The sequence below is a fragment of the Brienomyrus brachyistius genome, chromosome 3 (assembly GCF_023856365.1).
Source record: "Brienomyrus brachyistius isolate T26 chromosome 3, BBRACH_0.4, whole genome shotgun sequence".
NCBI classification, from domain to species: Eukaryota; Metazoa; Chordata; class Actinopteri; order Osteoglossiformes; family Mormyridae; genus Brienomyrus; species Brienomyrus brachyistius.
This window is the reverse complement of record NC_064535.1, coordinates 11,658,869-11,684,565: the sequence shown is the minus strand read 5'-3', so window position 1 is coordinate 11,684,565 and position 25,697 is coordinate 11,658,869. Positions and strand designations below refer to the sequence as shown.

The window sequence follows — 25,697 nt, the reverse complement described above, 5'->3', positions numbered from 1 at the left end:
AAGGAAACCTAATTATCAAGAGATATGTCAGCCTGCAGAAACCTTAGAAATTAAATCACAAATATTAAATTACAAATATTATCTGGTTAATTACAAAACTACCTTAAAAATGATCACATCGTGAAAACTATAATAATAATATAATAACAAAGTTGATACATTAAAATATTTAGCTAATTTATTGGTATACATTTAATGATAACACACAATCAGTAGAGGACATCGGTGTACCATGGAATCGTCTTAGACCGCCAAGGAAAACTATGTTCATCTTTATGTACATGTAAAACCACGACTTTAGGTCTGTTAAAGTGCGTTAGGTTAGCGTTAGGTCTCCCAAAGGCAGCCCAGAATATACATTGACCTCCCAATTTATGCATGTAATTCTATACAATTGTGGGAATCCTCTGTGGGGGACCCAGAGAGGAGGTTTGGGAATGGATGCAGTGTTCCAGCCATCCAACAATAAGGTATCGTTTTGAGAACCAAAGACATTCTTGTTGCATTTCAGCTGTGTTACTGATCATGTGCATATATTTTAATGTTAAGCTGTTTTTTATCTACGAGTTAAGTACCCAGAAAAATAGCGTTTTACATTTTCTGTTGGAGAGTAAGATATATAATAATAATCGGCCCATCATAAAAAGTATCAGCACTCTCACAAGACTGCAAGCAGCCTTTCAACAAAAATAGATAAAGTAGAATGTTTCCTAGTTTAACCAATGTATTGTTGACATTGTGCACATGTGTGTGTGTACTGTATATATGTATAAATACACACACACACACACACACTGTATATGTATATTATTCCTTATTCGATTTAGTTTTCATTCAAATCTATTTTTATCCATGTTAGCCACTTCAATGTAATGATAATTTTGTTGATTTTCTATCTGCACCACGATAGCTGACAGAGCCTGGTTGTCTGTTTTGACATGTTATCAACCTTAGCGTTTGTTATTCTCTGAGAGGCAGAATGTGGGAGATAATATATCTTGTTTGGGAGACGGCTGATAGAGGACAATATGTATGAGTGCCTGGGGCTGAAACTGAATCATTTGGACTGAATGTTAAACTTTAACGGCCACAAAGGTTGTCTAAAAGGAGCGGGGACCAATGAGTGATAATCAGACCATCTCGCTCTCTCTCTCTCTCGCTCTCTCTCTCTGTCCTATTATATATAGACACACACATTTGCTGCCACTGCTAGCTGATATATACTCTATTAAGTGTTTTATCTTTCTGTATTTGCGGTGGCGCTTAAATTTCTTCGATTTATATCATTTGTAGGACATTGCTGTTGTACCCTTGAACAAGACACTTTTAGAGGTATATTCCTAGCAAAAGACAGCTTTATGACTTGTCGGTATAATGTAAAAGGGGCAATGATGTCTGCGCTAATATACAACACAAACGACACAATACATTACTGGAGGACAGGGAGCCTTTGAGCTCATATGCATACATATGAGTGGAAAAGTTTAAGGCAGGGAATGAGGCCTGGGCACAGGGGGGGTCGTATACTTTTTGGCAGAAGGTCAAACTGTCAAAATATGTGTCCCTGCCATCCCTCCACGGAGCAGTTAGTGTCAGATCCCATAGCTCAATGTGTTGACAGTTGTCTGACAGACGTTAAAAACAAAAACCTTTTCTTCGCAATATTTATTAAGATGCAAAGGCTGAAAGCCACTCCGTGACTGAACACGGCCCCAGTTTTGCATAAAAAACTGCCTAATCGCAGGACCGAGATGGCGGCACATTTGGAACCTACTTGATATGCTTCACATCACCACTTTTCTAAACGCATTCTTATAATTTGTCGTACTCAAGATCAGCTAATTGCTTACAAGGTTATCCCGTGATATAATGCTTTAACATTACGCTCTATTAGGAAGCTTAGATTCATGATAAGAGTTTTAATTAACATAATGAAGATCAATTAAGTGTCTCAGCCAGAGGGATGCTGCTTCAGAAAGTTCTCCGCCTTTTAATAAGTGAACCCGTGTCTAGCTGCAGTAGAAATGAATTCATTGAATGAATTTGGGTCCAGCAGCTAAACCATTATTTTTTTGAAACCTTTAAACTGCTAACCTTACTTAAAAAAAAAAAAAATTCTGGAAAAGTAAAATGATTGCAAAAAGATTTTAATTATTAATTTAACATAAATATCAAAATATAAAGTAAAATTTGTGGTTTTTAGTGAATGATATTCTCATTTTTTTGTAATGGTATGCAATATGTACAGTAGCCCTCCAAATGTAAGTCTTTGTCCCTCCTCCCTGATTTTTAAATACGGAGATAAACTTTAGTAAGCATGTCCTTTGCTGTACATCTCAAGGTGTGACATAATTAATATGGTGTGGGGTGATGTATGAGGAACGGGGGCATACTCACTATCTGACAGACAGGCCCCTCCCAGATCAGAAGCCTTTCCGGACCTGTGCAACTGCTGAAATTCAGCCAGGAAAAGAAGAAACCCTTTGGTGTTACCCTTCAAAAGGTGTGTGCGCGGTTTCCTGCTCACACGTTTGACTAAACCTGTGGGGGTATTTTCATTCTAATCCTGAAAAAGAGGCATCATCAAGAGGCCAAAATATTGTTCGATTTTAAAGACTTTTATATATTTACTTGTTTTAGAGTTTTGCTGTAGATTGGATATTGGATTACTGTAATGTGAAGGCAAAGTGAAGATATGTGTGTGTGAGTGTGTGGCATTCAGCAGGGGCTCAAAGCAAAGTACGGCATAATGATTAATGATGCCTTTGCATAAGTGCTCAGAGACCTTGCAGCAACTGTACCTTTGAAAGAATTAATATTCTCTCACCTGCAGTCTAACCTCTTATTCATTTGAGTTCTCCACCCCAGTGGATGCTCTTAATCAATGGAGGCATGACGTTTTGGGGCAAAATTTGGAGGAACAATTTTAGTCAAGTTAAAAACACAATTCACCCCCAAAAAAATCCTGCTGTGAATTCATTTCCATAAGCCTTCTGATAAGGTACATTCTTTTGCCTTATTGAAGGACTAAAGTTACTTTAACTGCTCAGCCAAGAGATTTGTCTTAGCTGGGTCATAGACCCCAATTAATCAGAGATGTTAAGTGTATTGATAAGGTGTACTGTAATTTCCGCGGAAGCTACACTTCTAAACTCAATGTGAGTCGAATATAACTTTCAGAATTCTTGTAAGAGTTAAAAGGTTTAAATGACATTCCTTCAGAGTGCCGCCATGGTTTATGGTTCCCAATTTATTGTCATACGTGATCACAGTTGTGGGGGGGGGGGGGGGGGGGGGGGGACAGGTGCAGGGGGACAATAGGACTTTCAGTTACTTACTTATTTGAATTTAATTTCAATTTGGAGTTAAATCATCAACACGACACGGATTTTTCTGTTCAAACAAAAATGTAGCCATCTAAATGTCTGGAGATCTAACAGAACTATTTATTATTCAGCATTTGCAAGAAGAACTGCTCTGAACATGATTATACACACAATGTAAGACAAAAATAGACTACCAAAAATTTTTGGTGCTGTGTTTTCTATTGGAACTTTCAGAGTAACTCGTCAACAAGACTAGATTATATTGCAGAAAATGAAACAAAGATATACAACGTCAAGACTTAATGTGAAAACGAGCCGTTAAACAAATTTGGCTTTAAAATGATGTTAAACGCAAGCACGCTGTAAATATCTCAATATGGAATACATGTGATGTTTTTTTTCTTTTTCTTGAATGAGCCAATCAAATGAGACTTGAAAAGGGTAGCAGGTAATGTTAATCAGAACATCGCAGAAATGGTACATTACAAGCCTGAAACCACGAGCAGAATGTTCTTGATTCGTCTTGCTTACACACACAGCAGGAGATTCTCAAAACACCTGGCTTCAATGCATGCTTAACTGAAGCTTGAATGGCTGGGCAATGGCGGTGCAATCATCAAGGGTATTGTTGGGCTCCAGTTCTAGTTCCCCCCCAGCTGGCAGTGATGAGGTGCATTTGGGCAGCGTTAGGTACAAAAAGGAGGAACTGAGGTAAATTGCATACTGATCATACTGGCACATTTGCCTTGTGTACCTGTGGTGTACCAAAGGCAGCATAGTGTAGGAATATTTAATGCTGTCTGTGAAATTTACTGCTGTTTAAAATGCCTTCAAGCAGGATTTTTTGCTACATGATGGTTTTGAGCAAATAAAAAAAAAACGCATAATTTTATGCAATTACATGATAGCAGGTTTTTGTTCTCCGAATGTTATGCCCTTAGTGTATGTGAGTGAATGTTTGTGTGAAATTATTGCACTAAAATACTGTCATGTTTTAGGTGTGCCTGGTCTTATTCTGTATCACTGGAGTTTTGGTGACAAGGTTAATTGCAAATGGTTGGATGCATGGATATATATATATATATATATATATATATATATATATATATATATATATATATTGCATATTCGTTATCTCTGCAAATGCAGAAACAGTGCAGAATATGTATAAACATAACAGACCTGAAACCATAAAATGTACGAATGACTATTGTTTTGATTACGATTTTCATGCAAAAAATTTTGTAATTCCTTCTGCGTCCAGGGCCTAAATGTTGGCACCTGTTAGGCTTTTATTGCAAGTAGCTTTTATTTTTTACCGCTCGGCTATTTTCAGTAATAATGAATGACCGTGGGTAGCATAGTGGCTTACAGCACTTAGGTGAATTGGTGACTCTAAATTGCCCTTTGTGTGTGATTGTGTGTGAGTGTCAGGCATCCTGCCTAAGGTGTCTCCTGACTCATGCCCTTTGCTTCTGAGGTAGGGTCCAGGCCCAAAGCACCCCTCCACTGTATAAGCAGTTATGGAAGATGATGTGTGATGGATAAAAGGCCTCCTATGTGTCTTATGAAACCAACTATCTCCATTTGCTCTGTAAATTCCAGCTAGGATTGAAGTGCATTTTGTTTGTTCGGGAAGAAAACTGCTTTAATACATAATAGGCCACGTACCCTTCATGAGATCATCAGACCAGATCAGTCAGACACACACACACACACACACACACACAGACACAGATTAGGTATCTATATCTTTGTGGGGACTCTCCATTCATTTCTATGGGAAAAACCCTATCCCCGACTATGACACCCTTAACCCAGCCCTAACCTTAACCATATGCAACCAAACAAAATAACAAGATTTTTTGGCATTTATAGTTTTTTGATCACAGATTTTTATAAAACCGAGTTTCTCTTTGTGGGGACCACAAAAAGCAAATATCTCCACAAGGTCAAAGGAACAGGTTTTTGTTACATTATTGTTCCCACAATATAATATATACATTTTTTACCCCCCCCCCCCCCATCCACACACACACACACAAACACACACAGTACGTGATAACTTCACAAAAAAAGTTTTTAAAACATCATTTGATTACCATTTAACAGCAGTGGATCTCATAAGAAGATGTAGTAATTATGCCGTAATGCCATGATGGAGACAATTTTTGCTTTTTGTATTATTGACCTTTTGTTTCATGATGATATCTACAGGAAAAGCGGCACATTTCAAGATAAAACTTCATTCATCAGTTTCAGAAGAATTGTTTGGCCAAAGCATTAGCTCGATCACCATGCAACTACTGCAGGCACTGTTACATTCAGAGATCAAATTTTGTCCAATTTCTTGATGACAATAATCAAAACATCAGAAACAAAGATAGTCATAATCATAATATTTGCTTGCTGAGTGAAGTATTACCTATCATGATAGAAGCTTTTGTGGCCATATTTAACAAATCTTCTTCAGTAGATTGACGTGGCTCTAAATCATGGTTTCTCATGTGCCTACGCAAGGAGCCATATTAAAATTCCTTGAGCTTATTTTTGGTGGCACAGTCCTGAATAAGCATCAGGCTAGTGCAAGATAAAGAGGGCTTCCAGTGTTTCTGCTTAAACCTGCTCTGCTTAGAGCAGGGGCGGTAGGAAATGCCTGTCATTTATAATAAGCATTGGTTTTCACTTCCATTTTACCCTCAGAAGATTTCAGTTTCATGTGTGGCTCGCTAAAATCTGTCAGCTATAATTTGGACTAAAACAGGGCAGTCTGCAAGGCACTATGCCTAAAAAAATCACCTAGAAACTGAGACCTCTTCTAGTAGAGGACAATGAGATCAGGGCATTAATAATGTTTTTATGTTTTGGACAGATTTCCCAGAGTTGATCATATACAGAGCAATGCATAATTCCCACTGCAAGATGCCATATAATTATTTATTCACAATATTTCAATATTTTACAGATGTTCTCACTATATTATTATTATTATTATTATTATTATTATTGCTGGAATTAATGTGCTGATTCTACACTTATTCTGGAAATTATTGCTAAAAATCATGAGCACCCAAATGAAATTATTAGTGTATTTTGATAAGAAATAAAAATGTGTAGCCTGTCACATGGATACACACGCAGGTCCGCCAATAGGAGGTACTTAAGTGCGAGACTTATGTGCACATTTTTTATTTTTAATTGCAAAAATCATTTTAAACAATGATTTGTGGACCATTGTGAAATGTGCATAGTACTGGAGTTTTGTGAAATCTACATTTTGGCATAAATGAAAACACATTACTGCTGCAATTTTCTCGTCATGGGGGGCTACCTTGAGTTGACAAAAGACATGTTCTACCTACAAAGTACATCCACCATAATTTACCCTGGAGATGTTTACTTCATTAAAAAGAGAACTAAGTTTTTAAAGCATACTGTATAAAATGAGCATCTTGTCAAATGCAAAACTAATCTAAGATACTATATCTGAGATACAAGTTTTAGGCATTTGCTATACAGGGACGTCTTGTGAAAGCCAATTAAATATGCTGTCTGTTATTGCTATCACCTTGAACAAGGGCTGTAATATCAGCATGCAATTACTTAACAATGTAAATATAGATTTTAATTTCAGGCTATAATAATTTTGTGGCTGGATTGAATTCCACTGGGGAAAGGAAAACAATTAATGACTGTGTAATATGACTGATAAGGGGAACAAAAAAAGTAGTTAATATAAAACTCACTGCCTGCAATTAATTGGGGCCTGGATGTAAAGGCTATTAGTCTGTGATGTAACACTTTAGAAGGTACCTGGAAATAGCTGATTTTGTGCTCAAGCCGTCACGTCACATAGCTGTTAATTTCCTTAGTTTGTCATATCAGATGTGCACGTCGCTTCAGTTTATTTCTGTTGTACCGTTTGCCTTCATTCCAGATCAGCCTCAGACAGACATGCTTGTTTACTTTATGCAGGTTTGTATATAATTCGAAAATGACAGGGACAGGTACAGCAGATTTGCTCATTTTTTTTTTTTTATAAAATTGCCGCAGTAGCTACCATTTCACAATAGCTATGAAAATTTGATAACAATGACTAATAAAATAATATATGAAAGGAAATGTAAGCATGCCAAACAGGTGAAATGCACTATATGGACTAAAGTATTGGGACACACTTCTTAATCGTTGAATTCAGGTGTATCATTCAGACCCATTGCCACAGATGTATAAAATCAAGCACCTAACCATGCAGTCAAGTTTACAAACATTGATCGAGGGGTGCTAGGTGCTGGCCAACCATACACTCTGACCCTCAAACATGCTCTCGACTGTATATGTAACTCATGGAGAGGAAAATGGTATAGGTGAAATGAAAATTTGCACGCAGGGATGAATAAAGTTTCACTAATCAATGCTATTCATCCTGTTTGTGTGGAATGAGTTTGTCATATCATATGGATTTACACCTACAATTCAATAGCAGACAGTCAGACAACTCTAAATTGCTTGTAGTGTATGATTGAACTTGTGCGCATGTATGTAATCTACTCTGGATTGGCATCCTGTCCAGGGGGTATCCCTGCATTTGCGCTGTGCAGCTTGGGACCCTGACCAGGATAACTGGTTGGAAGATGGATGGATGGAACTTCAGGCAAAACTTCTAATATTCATAATGGTAAAAAAAAATGAAATCTCTTATGTGAAGTTACACCCACCATAATATTTCTACTTTTATCTCTATTGTGTAATTGACACAAACGCTTGTTTTACCACTGATTGACTGCACTATAATTGCCTCCATAAGATTTGTCAGTCAAGTTTGCCAAACTTGGTTTGGTAAGGAATCATATTTCCATTATGTTCTGAATTTGTCATTAGAGTAATTAGCCCTCTCAGTCACAAATTCGGTTAACTGAAATCAGTAAGTGATGCTTATGATATACCAGCACTGTGGCTTCATGGACAGTATGAATAGTAGGGATGCACTGATTGCATTTTTCATGGCTGATCCTGATTGCCATTTTTTAAGCCTGACCTGCCAACCATGGGCAATTCTGATTTTCATAGTTTAACAATAATTAGCACTGAACATTTTTAACACCTCTTTAATGAGCTTAGATTTCTGCAAGCAAAATATTTAAAATAACCATTTCAAATAAAAATGGTTCCCCAAGTAATGAATAAAATTAGCCATTCCAAATGCTTTTGGTAGTTCATCCACGGACAACTTTTTGTTCATGTCTCTGCCCCACACTGTAAAGAATCTCTGAACAACAGACATAAGTATTTCACCGTACCTATCACACAAACATAATTTTTTGAGTCAGAGTAAGAAGTGTTTGCTTCTGTTTGGTTACTTCAGAACGTGTGGAGGACACGGCAGCTGAGGATGATGTGCTCGCACATATACACTTAGGCAGACATTCTGCACGCTTGCTATTGAGTCCTAACATTTCAGGTGGCTAATGATTTGGTGTGCTGCCACCTGTTCTACAAAAAGTATCTTTGCAAAGTTTGCATATTACAGTAGATTGGTCCACATTAGATTTTACAAAAACAAATCATTTTGACATAGTAAGTTAGTACAGTTGGCCCTTCTGCATTGTGGGGGTTAGGGGTGTGGGCCCCCTGTGATCTGGAAAAACCTCGAAATTTTTTTGGTTTCCTTGGCAAGCAAAGCTAAGTGAAACTATGTGAGAAATGCAAGATACAAAAATCACAGAGAGATCACTATGAGATGCCAGTATCACGTGAGAGACTGCTGTAAACATCTCCTTCAAGCTCTACTTCAAACCAGCACTCTAGATATATTTTATGTTTATTTTTTTCTTTCACCCGTCCTAGTACCGTAATTTATTTATTTATTTTTAAAAAAGGGGGGAGAGGGGGACACCAACACAACAATCCTAACAATAACAAACATTAATAGTAATAAATAGAATAGTAATAAAGGTGGGATGGAGAAAACAAAGTGTAGGTGAATACAGAGTACAAAAACCATAAGAAACATAACACTCATTACAAGGACATCAAACTACAAAAGTTACAAAAATGATAACAGCATATTACAAGGACATCAAACAACAAAAATGATAACAGCACATTTTATGTGTTTATGAGTTAATTAACTCTCTGGGGTCTAAGGGTAAGGAACACACTCTCACTGACTGGGGCATGGTCACACATTTCATTCAGTATCATAAACTTAATTCATGGCAAGTAAATTATTTCTTATATATTTGTTTTGGCATTACACTCATCTTTATTTTTATGTACTTTGTAAATATGTCAGATTTATGTGAAGCTTGTAATTTGACATTAAAGTATAGGCATTGCAAAATGCAGTTTGGAACACCTGCAGAAACTTTACAAAAGTACATAGAAGGCAATGGTGGAAGGTTGTATCTGATCACCAAAATCTTGGCTACATGAAGATGACTAAATGGGGTAGTTGCAACATTCAGTTGGATAAGTAAATAAGAAAAACCTAATTCATGTCATTATTTCTGGCCTCCTTTCATTGAATATGTAAGAGCTTTCATGTGTATGCATGAGCCATTCACACTTGGCCACACCCCCCTCCTTTTATGGTGCTGATGAGGATGTATCTGGATCGCGTTTCACCGTTGCATTGTTCATCAAATTACCATGCGAATACGATTTGAATATGCGGTAATGCAGCTATTTACAGTATAATGCAAATAGCGATCTTCAGGTGAGGGAGGCACTACACGCCCCCCATGCAGGTAAAACAAAGAAAGGTGACATGGTTTACTTTTTTTTCCAATTTAAACTAATTTTAAAAACTTTAATACTTCCGACAATTGACGTTTTGAAAAGAAGACAGATTACGGATTTAGTCAGCCTTTCATGTTTCTACAATTCGATTTCAGTGAGTTATGAATTGAATTACACGAGAAAGATACACGGCATCGTTGGCGATGCTGTCAACTCCAGAGGGTTAAATGTTTTATGCGTCTTCTGTTGACCTTTGCATTTAATCTGCAGCTTTCACAAAAAAGACCCAGCACTCCCCATATTACCTTGTATGCCAAACCCACGATATATTGAAACCGTGGTGGGAAAAGCCATGTTGCGGAATAGTCGACTATAGAACCTTTTTTGAAATGAATTCTTCTTCATCAGCCACAGTTGCAGACATGGCACACGGAGTCAGACAAGGATTTGTAATAACAGTGCTCTTTGTTGGCAGTCCTGAAAAGGACGCAACAAGTGGCTGAAGCAATAAAGACATGGTGATCCTATATGATGTACCTGTGACTAGTCACTGGCAGTGGCCACGTCATCCCCCACACAGATGCTGGAGTATGTCCATGTTGCCAGGGACCTGTTCCTCCCGGTGCTGGCTCTGCAATTGGAAGGACTGGAGTTTCTCCAAGCCATCTTGCTACCTGGCCGTTGGGCTCCCTGAAGTTCATGAGCCAGACTAGCAAGGTGTGGTCAGGTTGGCTTCCATAGAGGCAAGGGCGGAACTGTGACAGTCTGGCAACCATTACCAGCAGCTCTCATCTCGTCTCGCAGTCGTTTTTTTTCTGGTAGACTCATGCAGTGGCTGTAAAATCAACCATATTTTCCAAGTGCTGTAAGCCACTATTTAACTCTGGGTGTTGTAAAGGACAGTTCGATGCTAACGTTGTTAGGATAAATATCCAGGATGAAGGTAAAAGCTGGGTGAGAGGGAACTCCAAAGTGAAGGGGGGCTGCGTTGTCCACAAACCCACAGAGGAAACCCTCGTAGTAAGAGTCCCGTCCCAGAAAACTGCACAGCTTGGATGCTGCCTGCAGAAAAAGCCACTTCACTGCCTCCACCTTCTCTGGGTCAGAGGTAATGCCCCACTCGCATATCGCATGGCGCAGGTACTTCATCGACCAAGCGCAGGTTGGCACAGCAGGTGGCAATGATGACTTCATGCAGGTTAGCCATTGCACTGTCAAAGCTGGACGCGTGGACTAGCAGGTAGTTCAGGTGGACAGTGCAGTGATTCTGAGGGATCTCCACCAGCAGCTTCTCAATTGCGCAAACGTTGTGGGAGTGTTGCTGAACCCAGAGGATGACCCTGAAGTGCCACAGGCCTTTTTCCAGGGTGAATGCCATCATTTCCCTGACCTCCTCTGCTAGCTCCACCTGCCAGTATCCACTGCGTATGTCCAGCAAGCTTGGCCACCAAACTGAGCTTGACTTTGTATAGCTCCCATGGCTGTTACTCATGAAACTTTAGCAGTCTGACCAGCACTGCCATGGTAGCGGGGATGGGGGAACTTGGCAGTAGGCAAAGTCTCTGGTCTGCTTTTGCACCTTGGGCTCCCTGGGGGTGGTCAGTCCATCAAGTCTGCGTATCACTGAGCAATACAGGTCCAACAACTTCCCCAGTATCACAGCCTGGAGCATTTCTACTTCCCTCTATAGGTCCCTTTGGAGCCTTCATAGGCGTGCGCCATGTGGACCTTCCCATTGATCCCCCAGTGTGGCGCTGTACCAGCAAAGACAGCATGAGGCAGGCAGCAGTACTCCCACATTAAAAGGACGCAGCATAACCAACAAGCAAGAGTAGATATTGCTACATAGACACAGGCCGGGATAAGTACCTATTATTATTTTAGTAATACATTGGAAGACTTTATGGAAAAGCACTCGAAAGATAGCAAACATGCACACAAACATGGAGATGGGAATTTTACCAATACAGGACATTTTTACAAATGAAAGGGATCTAGCATTGTCTGTTAGCCCAGGGGGGAGGGGGGATGCCACACATGGGGAAATGCAAATGTGTATCAGGCAGGGAAACATGGACCAGCCCCAGGTCACCCAGAACACACACACACACACACACACACACACACACACACAGTAACTGCAATGTTCAGCTGCTGGGAAGTGGTCAGCACTGCAGTCATCTGAATTTGCACAGTTTTCAGTTTGCACAGTGTGGTCTGTCAGATTTCTTGACTTTGTGAAATTTGGTGTTCAAAAACTATTGTATTTCTGTTTTTTCTACAAAAGACAGGCAATCACAGCACAACCTATAAAGGCATAGCTAAAACTTCACACATATTTTTTGCAGTTAAAGTGTCGCCACTCAGATAGGTGATGCAGTATATGCATCTAAATGCTATGCCATATGCATTTCACTGTGTGGTCCTTCTTCAATGTAAATACTGTAAATGACTAATTAAGGAATCTCCCATCTTCATCTCTCAGATCAAAGAATTGTACGGTTTCTTCCTGTTAGTTACACAAACCAGATTTGGACTGAAATACAATTTCATGCTGTTTGTTTCTCTACCAAGTGGCCTGTAATTTAATTGCAAAATAGAAATGCAGGGGTTTTATAATTATATTTTGCAGTCCATAAACAGTCTAATGATATACAATTAGATTCCTGGCTGTTGACTGTCAGACACATTCTTTTACTACTGGAGTCATGGACTACAGACACGATTCATATTTCGATGCTTTAGTCTTGTTTTGGTTGCACACAAATTCCAACAAAGAATATGTAAATCGTCATGAACCATGCAAATTGTTCCAAGTTCATGCAAAATTTCTGATATTTACATATATTTTCAGTGTGGGGTGTTAGCTATAGCAGAATTCAGCAATTTACCTGCTGATAAATTATAAACTATCCATTGTAAAATGAAATTAAAGAAATTTTATTTGATTCCATTTTGATTCAACCGGAACACAATTATGTGCTTAAACAATAAAAGCTCCATAATATAATACAAAATACTGTATATGCTAAGCATGCTACTTTGGAATATACCTGTATAAATTTTTCTCCCTGTAAAAGTGTTATTTTATTTGGCATGATAAGCCTAAGTAGTGTAAGTGGTTGAAAAAAAAAATACTCAATAAGGTAAATGTACGTTAAAGAACTGCTGATGCTGAGGTAGGGCATTGTTAAGTTAAGCATTGATTAATCAATCAATTGGCAACACATTCTGCTTATCTAAATGGCTGGCCATCAAGTGCCCTGAACATGCTTTGTTCTGCTAAATCAAAATGGAATAAAATGAAATTTCTTGTACTGAAACAGGCCTAGAAAACATAATAAGGTAAAAATAGCGTTTAATATAATTCAATTTATTTTTTAATTTAGAAACTCCTCGATGCTAGTGCAGCCACCTAATACTGCTTTTAAGTGACTAATAAATTATTTATACTGTTTGGAAAAGCTGAGAACCGTATCGAGTAACTCAGCATTTTTGCATCTGTACACATAGGATGGTAGTTGTGGAGTAGCAGCAGTGATAGATGTCATGGTTTAGAAAATTTAGTGTAATCTCCATTATTGCTGGGAAGATTTTAACAGTTTTATGTTTTAAGTGGGTATTGATCTACGGGCATTTCTGAACTGTGCGGTAAAATTGGCTTTGTACATTACGTATATAAGATTCTATAGGTACCGTTATTACAGATATTCTAGTGTCTATTCATCTGTCGGAATATTTCATTGTTACATGATGATTAAATTTTGTGACAAATATTTTCGATGTCCTTTTGTATATATGATACAATTTTCTGTTGCCCTCCATATTTAAGGAAATTAAAATTGCTGGAATAATAGTGAGTGAGGAAAATTAAAAGTGTCACAATTATGTTTTATGTGCGTAAAGTGTATGATCTTTCCTGCAATTACTGAAATAATTGCTGAAGTTTCAGGGTCACCTTTTACTTTCTGAACACTCTCAGGATAGGATTTTCTTTAATTAGACTTTCAAAAAATATTATTAAATCACCGGATACTCCTTTTTATTTTATTTAAAAAGTAAGAAAGGCATTCACAGTGAAGTCTGAATGAATTGTACTTGACATTTTGATAAGGGAAATCTATTTTCTGGTGGAACATGGAGCTTCTGCGAATTTTTCTTTGCTTAACTCTACTTTTTGATGATTATTTGAATAGAGCATATTATGAAATAATTAGATATCGATAAAACTGTCTACCATTGCGTTATATACTATTTTATAAAAGCCGCGCAGCATCATCAGAATGAATATATCTCAGATGATCTAAGAATGCATCAATGCCAGCGTGGTTCCCTAGATGGTGATGATGGAATGTGTATTTAATTATCCACCTATTGTGGTTTAAGGTCCCCCAAGAGCGCAGCATGAATGGTCTTTGCAAAGTTTGCCTATCAAAAGTATGTCGTTGCTACATAAGACCTTACTTGTGCAGTCCAAAGACATGCAGTTAACCCAGCTTTCATCCATGAATTTCCCTGTAGTGCATTTGCCCTGCATTGGACTTGCATCTCACCCAACCCTTGCCTTCTGCTATGTTCTAGCCTGGGATAGGCTCCATGGCTTCCTGTGCTCTGAAAAGATCTGATTTCTTTTTTAGGCCTGTCATGTTTATCCTTTAATGTTACATATGTCCTAAGAAAAGCTTCACACTATTTTCTGGTACAGTTTTATCATTCCTTACTTTGATATAAGTATGCATATATATCAAAGCACTTTTGTTTTCTTTATATACTGTTTTATCAGAGTGACTTACAGGGGCCTCAAAAGATACAGATGTTTTATGACAAGGTCCCTGTTTTTTCTGTCACCACCCTTGTTGTATATGTCGTGTGCATTCTTGCCTTCACTAGTGAATTCAAGTGTCACATGGTTTTGTTGTCAAGCCGGGCTGGCTTTTCAACAGTGATTTACTGCCACTTCTGTGAATGCTGCATCAATGTGAGCAGGTAGATGGTAGAATCTAGCTGTTTCCTAGAGATGGTGATTTGTTGCACTGAGTAATCATCTGGCCCTGTGCTTAGAGGTAACTCAGATAATGAGACATGTGTGATGCTCACTGGGATGATTACTTTGTTAAGGGTTAAATAGGTTGTGTTGGAAGGATTCAGGGAGATTTTGGGAGTCCAACACAGGTCCCCGATGATATAGGCTGCACCCATAATTTATGTTTTAGTTTGTATGACTTTTCATGGATTAATTTGAGAAGTTTTTTAGTTCTGATACGGTGCAATTTCACATTTTAGGCTGTCATTAGTAATGTACCCTGGCTTTGCTCAGCCCTGCTCTGCCCACCTCTGTCCACTTCACATCCTGCCACACAACCTATTTTTTCCTTCTGTTTTTTATTTTCTGTGGAGTTTAGGTCCTTGTTGGGTACAGTGTAATTTCTGCTGCGCTGTTGAGATAGTAGGCGGCATGGTGACTCGTTGTGTGGTTCTGCAAACTTACACTCTCAGGGTTGTGGGTTCTGTGTGTTCGGATGTCCTCCCAGTGTATTCTGGGTATCCTTCCAATCTGGTATGGGTGAACTGGTATCTCTCAGTTCCCAGCGTTAGGTACTTTCTGGGATAGGGTCCAAACTTGCCATGTACTTCGATTTTTTTTTTGGAATTCCCTTTTGTGTAATTCTCAGAATAACAGCAAACCATCTGTGGTTTAATTATTAAAAATACAAAATGAAAAATGAAGAAGTTACAATTTTAAAACAAAGATCGCTCTATTTGCTTTGAATTGTATTTATTCCATAGAATTGTAACAAATGAAATAAACTAAATAAAGAAAAATTCTAATTTTCATATTGTACTGATACACTGATCATACACTGAAATTAAGCACTCCAGCAAATCTGTTCTCTGGCCTTATCCTTGTGAACAAGGTTAAGAAATCTCAATTGTGAGCGATATAGAAAATTGGACAAAATGAAACTCTGCTAGATGCAGCACTTAAGAACACCCATTTCTGGAAAAAGCAATAATTAAAATAAATCACCTCCAATACATTCGTTGATTCTTTGCAACTAAAGAGGAATTCATCCTACTTTCTTCTAACAGCTTATTCTGGTCAAGGTTGTGGCAGCATATAGGGCCCAAGGCTGGGTGACACTATACACCTGATAGCAATAAATGCTTTTCAGCATTAACCAAGTAACTATCATGCAGTGCTTTACTCTTTCAAACTCCCATGACAGTTATGCATCAATACCCTCTTATATGGTATGACCAGTCAAGTGTATTATTGCTAGCACGTGTGTACATATTTATAAGAACATTTTTGCTTTTTTTTTGAGAAAACAGAATTTTTGCCTACCACTGGCAGTTGTTTTGTAGTACATTGGCTTTGTCCTGTCAGAAATTGTACTTGAATGAGTATAAATGGTAAACAATTGGTGAAAATGAAATACTGACAGTGAATATTACTGAAATATTAATATGATATTACGTCATATAGCAGTACTGGCACTAATTTGATCATGACTGGCAGCAGCCCCTGTAGTCTGACATACTCACTGAAGCTTATCTAGTTTTTCGGGTTTAAAATGAGTATTGGTTGGTAGAGTTGGTACTCTATAGCAGCCAGCCAGGGAATGTTTTTGCTCCCTCCCTGTCTGGCAGCAAAAATGTAGTCTGTGGGTCCCTGAGGACCAGATTGGGAAACACTACTCCAAAAAAGTTTGCCCATAGAATGAGATTTTGTGTGTGTGTCTGCAGGGATGTGCCCAGAGATGGGCAGATATCCCATCACCCTGACCAAGACATGCAGCTGGAAGATGGACATGGATGTTGATGATTGATCGTCTGGAGAATATTAAGATATCCATCCATCCATTTTCCAAACTGCTTATCCTACTGGGTCGCGGTGGGTCACACATGCACACCTACGGGCAATTTAGCAACTCCAATTAGCCTCAGCATGTTTTTGGACTGTGGGGAGGAAATGGAGTACCCGGAAAAAACCCCACGACGACATGGGGAGAACATGCAAACTCCACACACATGTGACCCAGGCGAGACTCGAACCTGGATCTCAGAGGTGTGAGGTAACAGTGCTAAGCACTGCACCACCATGCCGCCCCAATATTAAGATATTAAAACATTAAATGCTAGGAATGACTGAAAGATAAGAACTAATGCTGCTGAAAGTGAAAAATTCAGTCATTAGTCGTTTTATCGGAATGCCTCTTCTGTGATCAGAGTTAATTATGAAATGTTAAAAAGTTAGGAAATGTTACACTAATTGTCTTCTTCCTGGACTGCATTTGAACGTAATGGCTTAAGAAAAAGAGCCAGGTTTGTGGTTCATGGGAGCACATTCTACTCTCTGCCTGATGGACAGTCTCATCTATGGTGGACTACATTCAGGAGGGGATATTAATAACCCACTCATTAGGAGACGTCGGCTCTAGAGAGATGTTGCCTGGGCAAGTATTACTGAGGGAAGTTGGGGAGAGTGTCAGTTTCATTTTGAGTGTGGTAATTTCTTCTAAAGCAGCTGTTAGTGAGGACCCGGGTGCCGGCAGATTGCCCTTGAACCCCTGAGGGCAGACTTCACGCGGGAGCATGAGGAGTTCTGCTTGAGAACGGGGAGAACAATAAGTGAGAATTAATGCCACAGGCATTACTTGAATGGCGGTGTCTGGGGTCACATAGACCCGTGCGTGTGGAACAGATGTGGTGGGAGTAGGAATGGCTGGGTGTAAAGAGTGTCTGACAGTGAGTTATAGTAAAGGCAGGGCTACCTCAGAACCACCGGAGGACAGCGCAAACTCCTGACTGATGAAGGCCAGATTTTCTGGAGAAACTTTTTTTGAACTGAGATTATAGACCTGTATGGCTTTAGTCGCAGCTAGCTGTAATTACGCCCGTGATGAATCTAATTGAATTACAGTAGCTGTTGTAATGGGTAAAACATAATTTGCAAACTATGATTGTGGGTTTTAATTCCTGTTTAATAACAAGAAAAATAAACTCACGTTTTGGAATTTTATGGGGTTAATCAAGCCATGGATTTGGGCTGGAGTTTGACAAAAATCCTTCCTTTGCTTGGTGCTGCAAGTCTGTGCTAGGTCAGCGTGTGGCTCCATTACTGTCTTTTATGTGATGCATCGTGTTAAGTGGTTTTTTGTCCATCTGAACTATGAATTCATCATGCTTAGCTGAATGCATCGCACAATTCAAATGAAACAGCAAAACACGTTATTGGGGACTTCGCATTCGAACTCGAATTGCGTTGACTAAAATAACTGTTTGTTATATTCGTGTTAATGTGAATGAATGGAAGTATATCCCTTTCGTCTGGAACATTTTTTAACAGTTCAGAATATGGTTACTAATGCATTACCTGCCTGTTAGTTAATTATTTATGATTATACATGAATTATACAAATGAGCAAAAAATTGCAAGCATTGCAAAAAAATTGTGAATAATGTCAAAAATATTTGGAAACATCAGGTCTACCTTTTAACACAACAATTATTCCTTAAATACTTTGGTTTAGACCAATTAGACAGTCAAGAACAGTTAGCTAACACATTTAATTTAGAATCGTACCCTGAAAAGGTTTTGACAAAATGTTTATGTAAAATTTCATATATCTATTTAGACCAAAATCAACATATGGATCCAAGATTTGGTCATGCTCTTTTAAACTGAAGCCTCTTGATTGAAATGTTGATGTGAGATTTTCATCAGCTGGAATTTTGTGAAACATTTTTAACTGCTATGTTTAAGGAAACATGTTTAAGGCTTAAGGAATGATGTTTCATCATTAGGCACTTCTGAACCATATGCTGTTACAAGTCGAAAAGCTTCTCATCTTATGTATGACTTTGTAATTTTAGCGGCTGATCCATAGAGAGGGTCAATGATTTCTGCTTAATTACGAGCCAACATACAATGGGACCTGTTAATGGAAAACAAGGGGGTGTGATTTCCATCTCAAAAGAGAGCTGTATGTGTTGTTATTTCTCAGTGTTGGAGGGATAATCAAATTTAGATTAATATTTATCCCCTGACTATTGGTGTGCAGTTTTAGCAAAGACACATCAACAATGAATGAGAGATGTGTGCACAAACAGTTATTATAGACATATTTCCCAAATATGGCTTTTAAGGTATTATTTATGTGTTTGTTTGCTTTTTGAGTGCAAAGTGATTTCCGGAAGTGATCGCCCCCATTTCTCTTTCATTTTGCATGTCTGTTTCGTTCAAGGCAGAATAGGTTCAGATTATAGCTTCCCCCCCTCTGTCTTTGAGCCATAAGCTGGAATTGCAGTCGACCCTAACCTACTACATCTGTCTTTTTTTTTATGTGGTTACAGTACATGTTAAACACCAGTTGTGTCTTGTAGCTTAGATACTGTGAGAAAGAAAACAGTAAAACATTAACCTGATTTGGTTATATTGTTTTAAATATTACCCTGCTGCCTGCAACGTCCCCACTTCCTGTGGTGTCTTTCCGGCCTGCTTACTCTTCTGCTCGCGACGTCTTCCCTATATGCCCTGCTGCCGTACAACTGTTTTTCCTGCCATCTGAAGCAGCACCAGCAACTGCTTGCCCTCCCGCTTTGAGAATCAAATGTTAAAATTGGGATAGTGTGAATTGGAACTTCGCCATGTTGCTCATTTGACTTCCTCTTCCAGCCCCTGGAGGATGGGCTCCCCCTTTGAGTTAGATTCCTCCCAAGGTTTCTTCCTTCTAGGGAGTTTTTCCTTGCCACTGTCGCCTCTGGCTTGCTCACTGGGGGCTTTGGGAAGGGATGCTGTAAAGTGTTTTGAGACAATGTAAATTGAAAATGCACTATTCGATTAAAAATGAATTGAATTGAATTGAATTCAATTGAATTGAATTCAACTGAATTTGAGATGGTTCAGGCTGTGGTTCTGCTCAGTAGCTACCATTGCAGAGAGAGTTTCTGTGCTATACAGGATCTTTAGCAAAGGAACTATCTTTGGTATTCAGTTGTTAAATTCACATTTTGTTTTACTGCATTGTAGACCTGGGAGACATACAGTAGTGGTGCACTGGGTAGTGCTATTCCCTCCCAACTTCAGGAATGATGGTTTAAATCCTGCCTGTGCTCTGTGCATGAGGCAGGACTATGTTTCCGCTGTGTTTTGTGAATTTCATCCCACAGCCCAAAAACAGGAATCTGGTCCATGGTGTTCCTGGAAGACGGATGAATGTAATTCTGACTGATGCATAAAGACCATTATTTTTTCAATATTTTTTATTGATTATTTGTTGATTCCCCAGCAAATCTTCCTGTTAGCAAAGACCGAAGAGGATATATTTGCTCACTTGGGTCTTGAGTACATTGAACCCTGGGAGAGAAACGCCTAACTAGTAAGGAAGGTTCATTCGATTTCATTTATATGTCTCTAACTGCTACAATACACTGCTGATTTCTTTAAAAAGAACATAAAAGCCAATTCAAATTCTTTATTGCAGTAACTATATATACTTCCTGTGTATCATATATATATATATATATATGATACTGAGACATACTATTACAATGTATCCTTTGCTGTTTACTTCCTTATGGAGACTGAAAGAGTCTTTTGGGAATCCTGGGGCTGAATAACCATAGCTAACAGAATCTGAAGCTAACCAAAGAAATAGTCATTGTAACATAACTCTGTATTGATACCTTGATTTCATCACAGTTTGGCGCTTGTTCAATCCCACATCATTCAATTTCAGGTTTAATGGGCTGCATGCAGCTTTCTCACGTGTGAGAAGAAAGTAAAATCTTCCATATTTCACAATCTAATAATTAACGACAATTCAAAATGAGGTTTATTGCCCGAATATGCTAACACAGGGAATTGTCAGTGGTTTCAAATGGTTCTCCAGTCTACTTATATGACAGCTCAACATACACACACAAGATACATACACAATTAACACAAGACAATGATCACATTCTGTGTAATTTGCATTATTGATACTTGGTAATATAATAATGGTAATAATTGGTAATAATATTAATTCCTAAAAAAGCAATTGATTTGATTCTGTGATTTATAAACCATATGACATGCCCTATTTGGTAAAAAGCTACAGTGTAGCCTTTACAGTAGCTGCAGTCCATTCTGCCCTGCCTGTTTAAAATAATAGTCTGCCTCTATTTTTCAGGCACATCATTTCCTGCCAAAGGCAGAGACCCAGCTTTCATATCTCTGCACATGCTGGCCTGCTTGTATCACACGATGCTTCAAGAAGAGCATGATGGATCACCTGGATCACAGTCTTCTTATGAATTGGTCTATTAAAAGATTATTAAATAGAGCAGGTCAAGAGCTCTGAGATCTCCCTGAAACCTCTTTACTTGTCTCCTCTTGCTCTAGGATCAGCTTTAAAAGCAATGCATGTGCCTGCATTTATATTCAGACCCAGGAGTGAAGCTTTCAGCTTATAATTACTATCGCATGCCAGACTCTGCAAGTTCACAACTTGGGTGTTTGAAGACATTTTCTTCATATAGTAATTGCTTTATCCCACATGGATTCGTAAGTAGGTCTATGGTGTTATTTATTGAATAGTGGTGCAAGCAATAACTGACTGCATGTTTTCCAGCTCATCGAGCAGGAACAATTCATTTCAAACAAGATTTGCACATTTGATCATGGTATATCTTAGCAGCAATAGAAACTAAATGCAATTCAAATTTTTAGGATGCTTTTGCTGTTTTAGACAGAGTGGTCAGATTAGGTCCAGTTGATCGAAACTGCATTTAAGTTTCATCCAAGCTGTTGCAACCCTTTAGCAAAAATTAAAGCTCCTTGAGTTTGTGCTACGCATAGCTTATAAATACTGACACCAACCTGCACTGAGTGTCTGTGGCTATTTGCCAGAATCTACCCTAACAATTAAGGAAAATGCATTAGTCATCTATGGGGAGACACTCAATGGAAGAATTAAGCTACTGTCAATTATAATGGATCCTATTCCAGCCCTGTGCTCTCCCAATCCACCTAGCGATGTCCTGGAAATATCAAGGCTGTTTTTTAGCTCCGTTCATTTGTCAGTATGAATATTTAGAATGGGGATGTACTGTAGAGAAGCAGTTTTATCGAAACTGATTCCCTTCAAGGCAGCATTGTCATTTGCCATGAAAAATTATGGTCGAGCCATCAACAAAGGCCCTTGTGATATAGAACGTCCATTAGCAGAAGACCTCGTGTCCACAAAGAGACCCAGGAGTGTAAAATGACATCGCAATTACTGGGTTGTAAAATGTTAATGCCCTTTAACAAGACAGTTCTTACCCTTGCCTCCTTCTGTGTTTTTCTGTCTGATTGAGTTTGACTACACTTGTTTTGCATCATATATTTTTAGATAAGTACTTGAAAGAAATAGAATATTCAAAAAATGTATTACCGTAGCAGTGGTCAAGGGACAAGGGAATGGTCTCAAAATAGTCACCATTTGTCTTGCTAACAACTTCACAGACAAGAGGCTTTCAGTCAACAGGTTTCAGCAGGAAATCAGCCGATGTATCTTCCAGCTAGTCTGAAGTAATTCCCGATCAACAGTAATCCCGATGGAGTGTCATGCCTTTGTAGTATGCGACAATGGCCAAGATAGTTGAGATTCACCAACTTTGTCACCAGCAATACAAGCCTAGATCATGACACTGCCTGCTTCCTGCTTGAGAATTAGATGCATTCATGCACCATCTGTGATTTTTATATGCACAGTAAAGTATAATAGTAATATTATTTATAGTAGTATAGAGTATAGAGTAGTATACTGTAGATAATTGTTGAACCATGGGCCCCGCATTCTAGGGGGCTGATTTTGAGGTTTTTTTTTTTGTAACAAAATACATAAATCAAATGTCCACTCCAAACCATTTATATAACAATTTTGGTTAAAATTTATATAATAATATATCTTACATTTGGCTGACTGATCCACTGCTGCAGCATCCTCCTCCTCCCCCTGACCGGTGAATTTAACTGACAGCACTCCTGCCTCCCCCCCCCCCCCCCCCCCCCACCATAAGTTTTACAGCTGCCCCTTGTGCTTTGATTAGCATATTATTGATATTCCATCATTTTCATTTCCCTCTCATTTCTTTTTCGGCTGCAAAAATAGCACAAATGGCCCACTGTCAGTCTCGGGCTCCCAGAGTTAGTCCGCCGCACTGTAAAGTCACTAATATGCCTTGTATATTAAGCACTAACGATATCTACAGCAACAACTAAATACATAATCACAGCATTTGTTCATCACAAGAGAAAAAAGTCATGATAAGATGCATCAGGATCAGTACTGAGAGTTTAATTCTGCATGCATAAACTTTGATGTCTTTCACTGTCAGAAGAGTGATATATCGAGCCTTGTACGAGTAATGGTGTGTGTCTAGTCCAGCCACATGCAGTGGAAGCAGGTGACAGAATAAGGGCAATGCCCACCTTTCACACATCACAGCCCTGATGAAGTGAAATTAATACTTTGGGATCCAGTCAATGTGGAACAGAGGAATAAAAGCCCCTCAATTCGCACAGATCAGACACGTTGAGCCCAAAGCTGTCCTTTATGTGTCATATACGCAACTCCCTTCATTCACTCTTCAAAGACCCGTCACACGTTCTCCAGAAAGCTACAGAGAAAGGGACCAAACACAGAAGTTCAGTCCCAATTATGTGCAGTGTAGCGAGTATTTTACAGATACAGAAGACTCCAAGGCACTGGCAAACTGCTGGAGCCCAACTCTGCCCAAGACCTCGCAGGCAAAGTACTTCACCACCAGGGAAAGAGAAATGGCATGCAGGAGGAACTGTGGTCGCTGTTCGGATGCTTTTTTCCACTCCATCCACATGTTCCAGTCCAAAAACAGAAAAGTTGTGCTCTTATCAAATACACTGAGTCACTACTGCACAGTGGCACGCCATAGCATGCCCTGTAAGATGCCACCCTGGGTGACTGCCCATGTCACCCATACTTAAATCCGGCAGTACTACTGCACAGTAACTTTCATTAAATAAATGGCTGTTCCTTTGAAATCTTTAAGTACTTGGGGACACTCTGTACGTTGGTCCTGAAGTGCAAAACACAACACATTGAGAAAAATCTTTTTTCCTTATGTGTTCGTGTGTGATTGTGCTTTATTTTTGATTCCACACAAATGAAATGGCAACAGCAAGAAACTGAATCATTTAATTATTTTTTTAAAAAAGTGATTTTGCATTTCCTTAATCTTTATTTCCACCACAAATGCATTTTTTAGAAAGTCTGCCATTTTGAAATTTGTTAAAACTCATTAAAAATAACTTGGTGCTTAAGTGATACAAGCTGATTTTCACAATCATCAAAGAAATCAACCCAATAACCTCAATCTCATTTTATTCAAAATTATTTTGAAGTTTGTAATCAAGGCCCTGCTAAATAAAATAAATATTTCCTAGCATTAACTTGATCTGTCTGTATGGCTGTCTATTCTTTATCATTCCACTGCATGAAAATACAAAATGATTTCTACATTATTCTAATTATTTTTGCATACTTTTTTTCCTCTGTAGAAATAATAAGCTATTAATGTAAGAATGCATGTTAAATGTGTTATTATTTCCGAGTTTAATAGCTCAAGGTACTAATTTACTTGTTCCATTTCATTCCTGTCTGCTTAATCATTAATATGATTGCAAATATATGCACATAATATGGGTTTACAAAAAGTATACAAATTTAATAAAAGACGGTCTTATGAATTCAGGTAATTTTTCCCGAATGGCTATAATGATACAGTCTAAGTGGCAGTGTGGTGTGTGTCTGATTAATGAGTCAGTGTGATTTGTCTTTAAACACCCAAAGGCTTACAAATTAAAAAGAGGTGCTACCTCTTGAAGGCATAGCAAACATCCAGTCTGGCATTAATGAGAAAGAGCCGGCAGACAGCTGCATGAACAACACAGGCAGCATTTTATGTGAAAGTCACAGACATAGCATGTGCGTAGTGGAAGCCTTCAAATGCTTCATTTTGCTTCATCATGGTGTTGTGCTTTATGCTTACTGTACCTTAATGGTCCATTAGGATGCCATTTCCAAAGTAATTCTGGTTACTCCGTTTCTTTTATTTGTCAATCTCTGCTTAGAAGTTCAGAGAGTTGTCGGCTAGTTTCCACTGTTATGTCGCTCCTGTGTCACGGCTAAATAATCTGATTCTCTAGAACATGCAGCTAATTTAATCAGATAATGATCTCTGTTGCAAATGTGTAACTTTTAAAATGAATAAAAATATGGGAACAAGCCTGTCTTCACCCATAAGCACCCCGCAAACAACAAAACACTTGATAATTCGTTATATAACTGGAATTATGGATACATGAGCTACTATGTTACGTACACCTAGCTAGTACTGGATAGGAGCTACTTTTGCCTGGAGGGTAGACAAGCTCAGAGAACCCTTTCTGCACACCACTATTGAGGAGAGCCGAGTTTTTTGCAATTGTGGAATTCCTGTTAGTCTGGAAATTCTCTTTTCGCTACTGCCTTTCATAAAGTGTTTTCAACCTGAGGACTGCCACTGACTGTATTTCTTTTTTATTTATTGCACTGTAAACTCTAAACACTGCAGTGTGTC

At 38.6% G+C, this 25,697-nt stretch overlaps 1 protein-coding gene across 2 annotated transcripts in view; it reads left to right on the top strand.

Annotated features, from left to right (window-relative positions):
- The window catches only part of dntt (deoxynucleotidyltransferase, terminal), an 84,574-nt gene extending 61,735 nt beyond the window's left edge, over nucleotides 1-22,839 (top strand). For both annotated transcript variants that reach the window (XM_049009789.1, XM_049009788.1), the window contains 2 exons: nucleotides 20,360-20,449; nucleotides 21,245-22,839. In XM_049009789.1, coding sequence (XP_048865746.1) covers nucleotides 20,360-20,446 — 87 coding nt within the window. In that variant the 3' untranslated portion in view covers nucleotides 20,447-20,449; nucleotides 21,245-22,839. The remainder of the gene's footprint in view (nucleotides 1-20,359; nucleotides 20,450-21,244) is intronic.
- The last annotated feature ends 2,858 nt before the right edge of the window (nucleotides 22,840-25,697 follow it).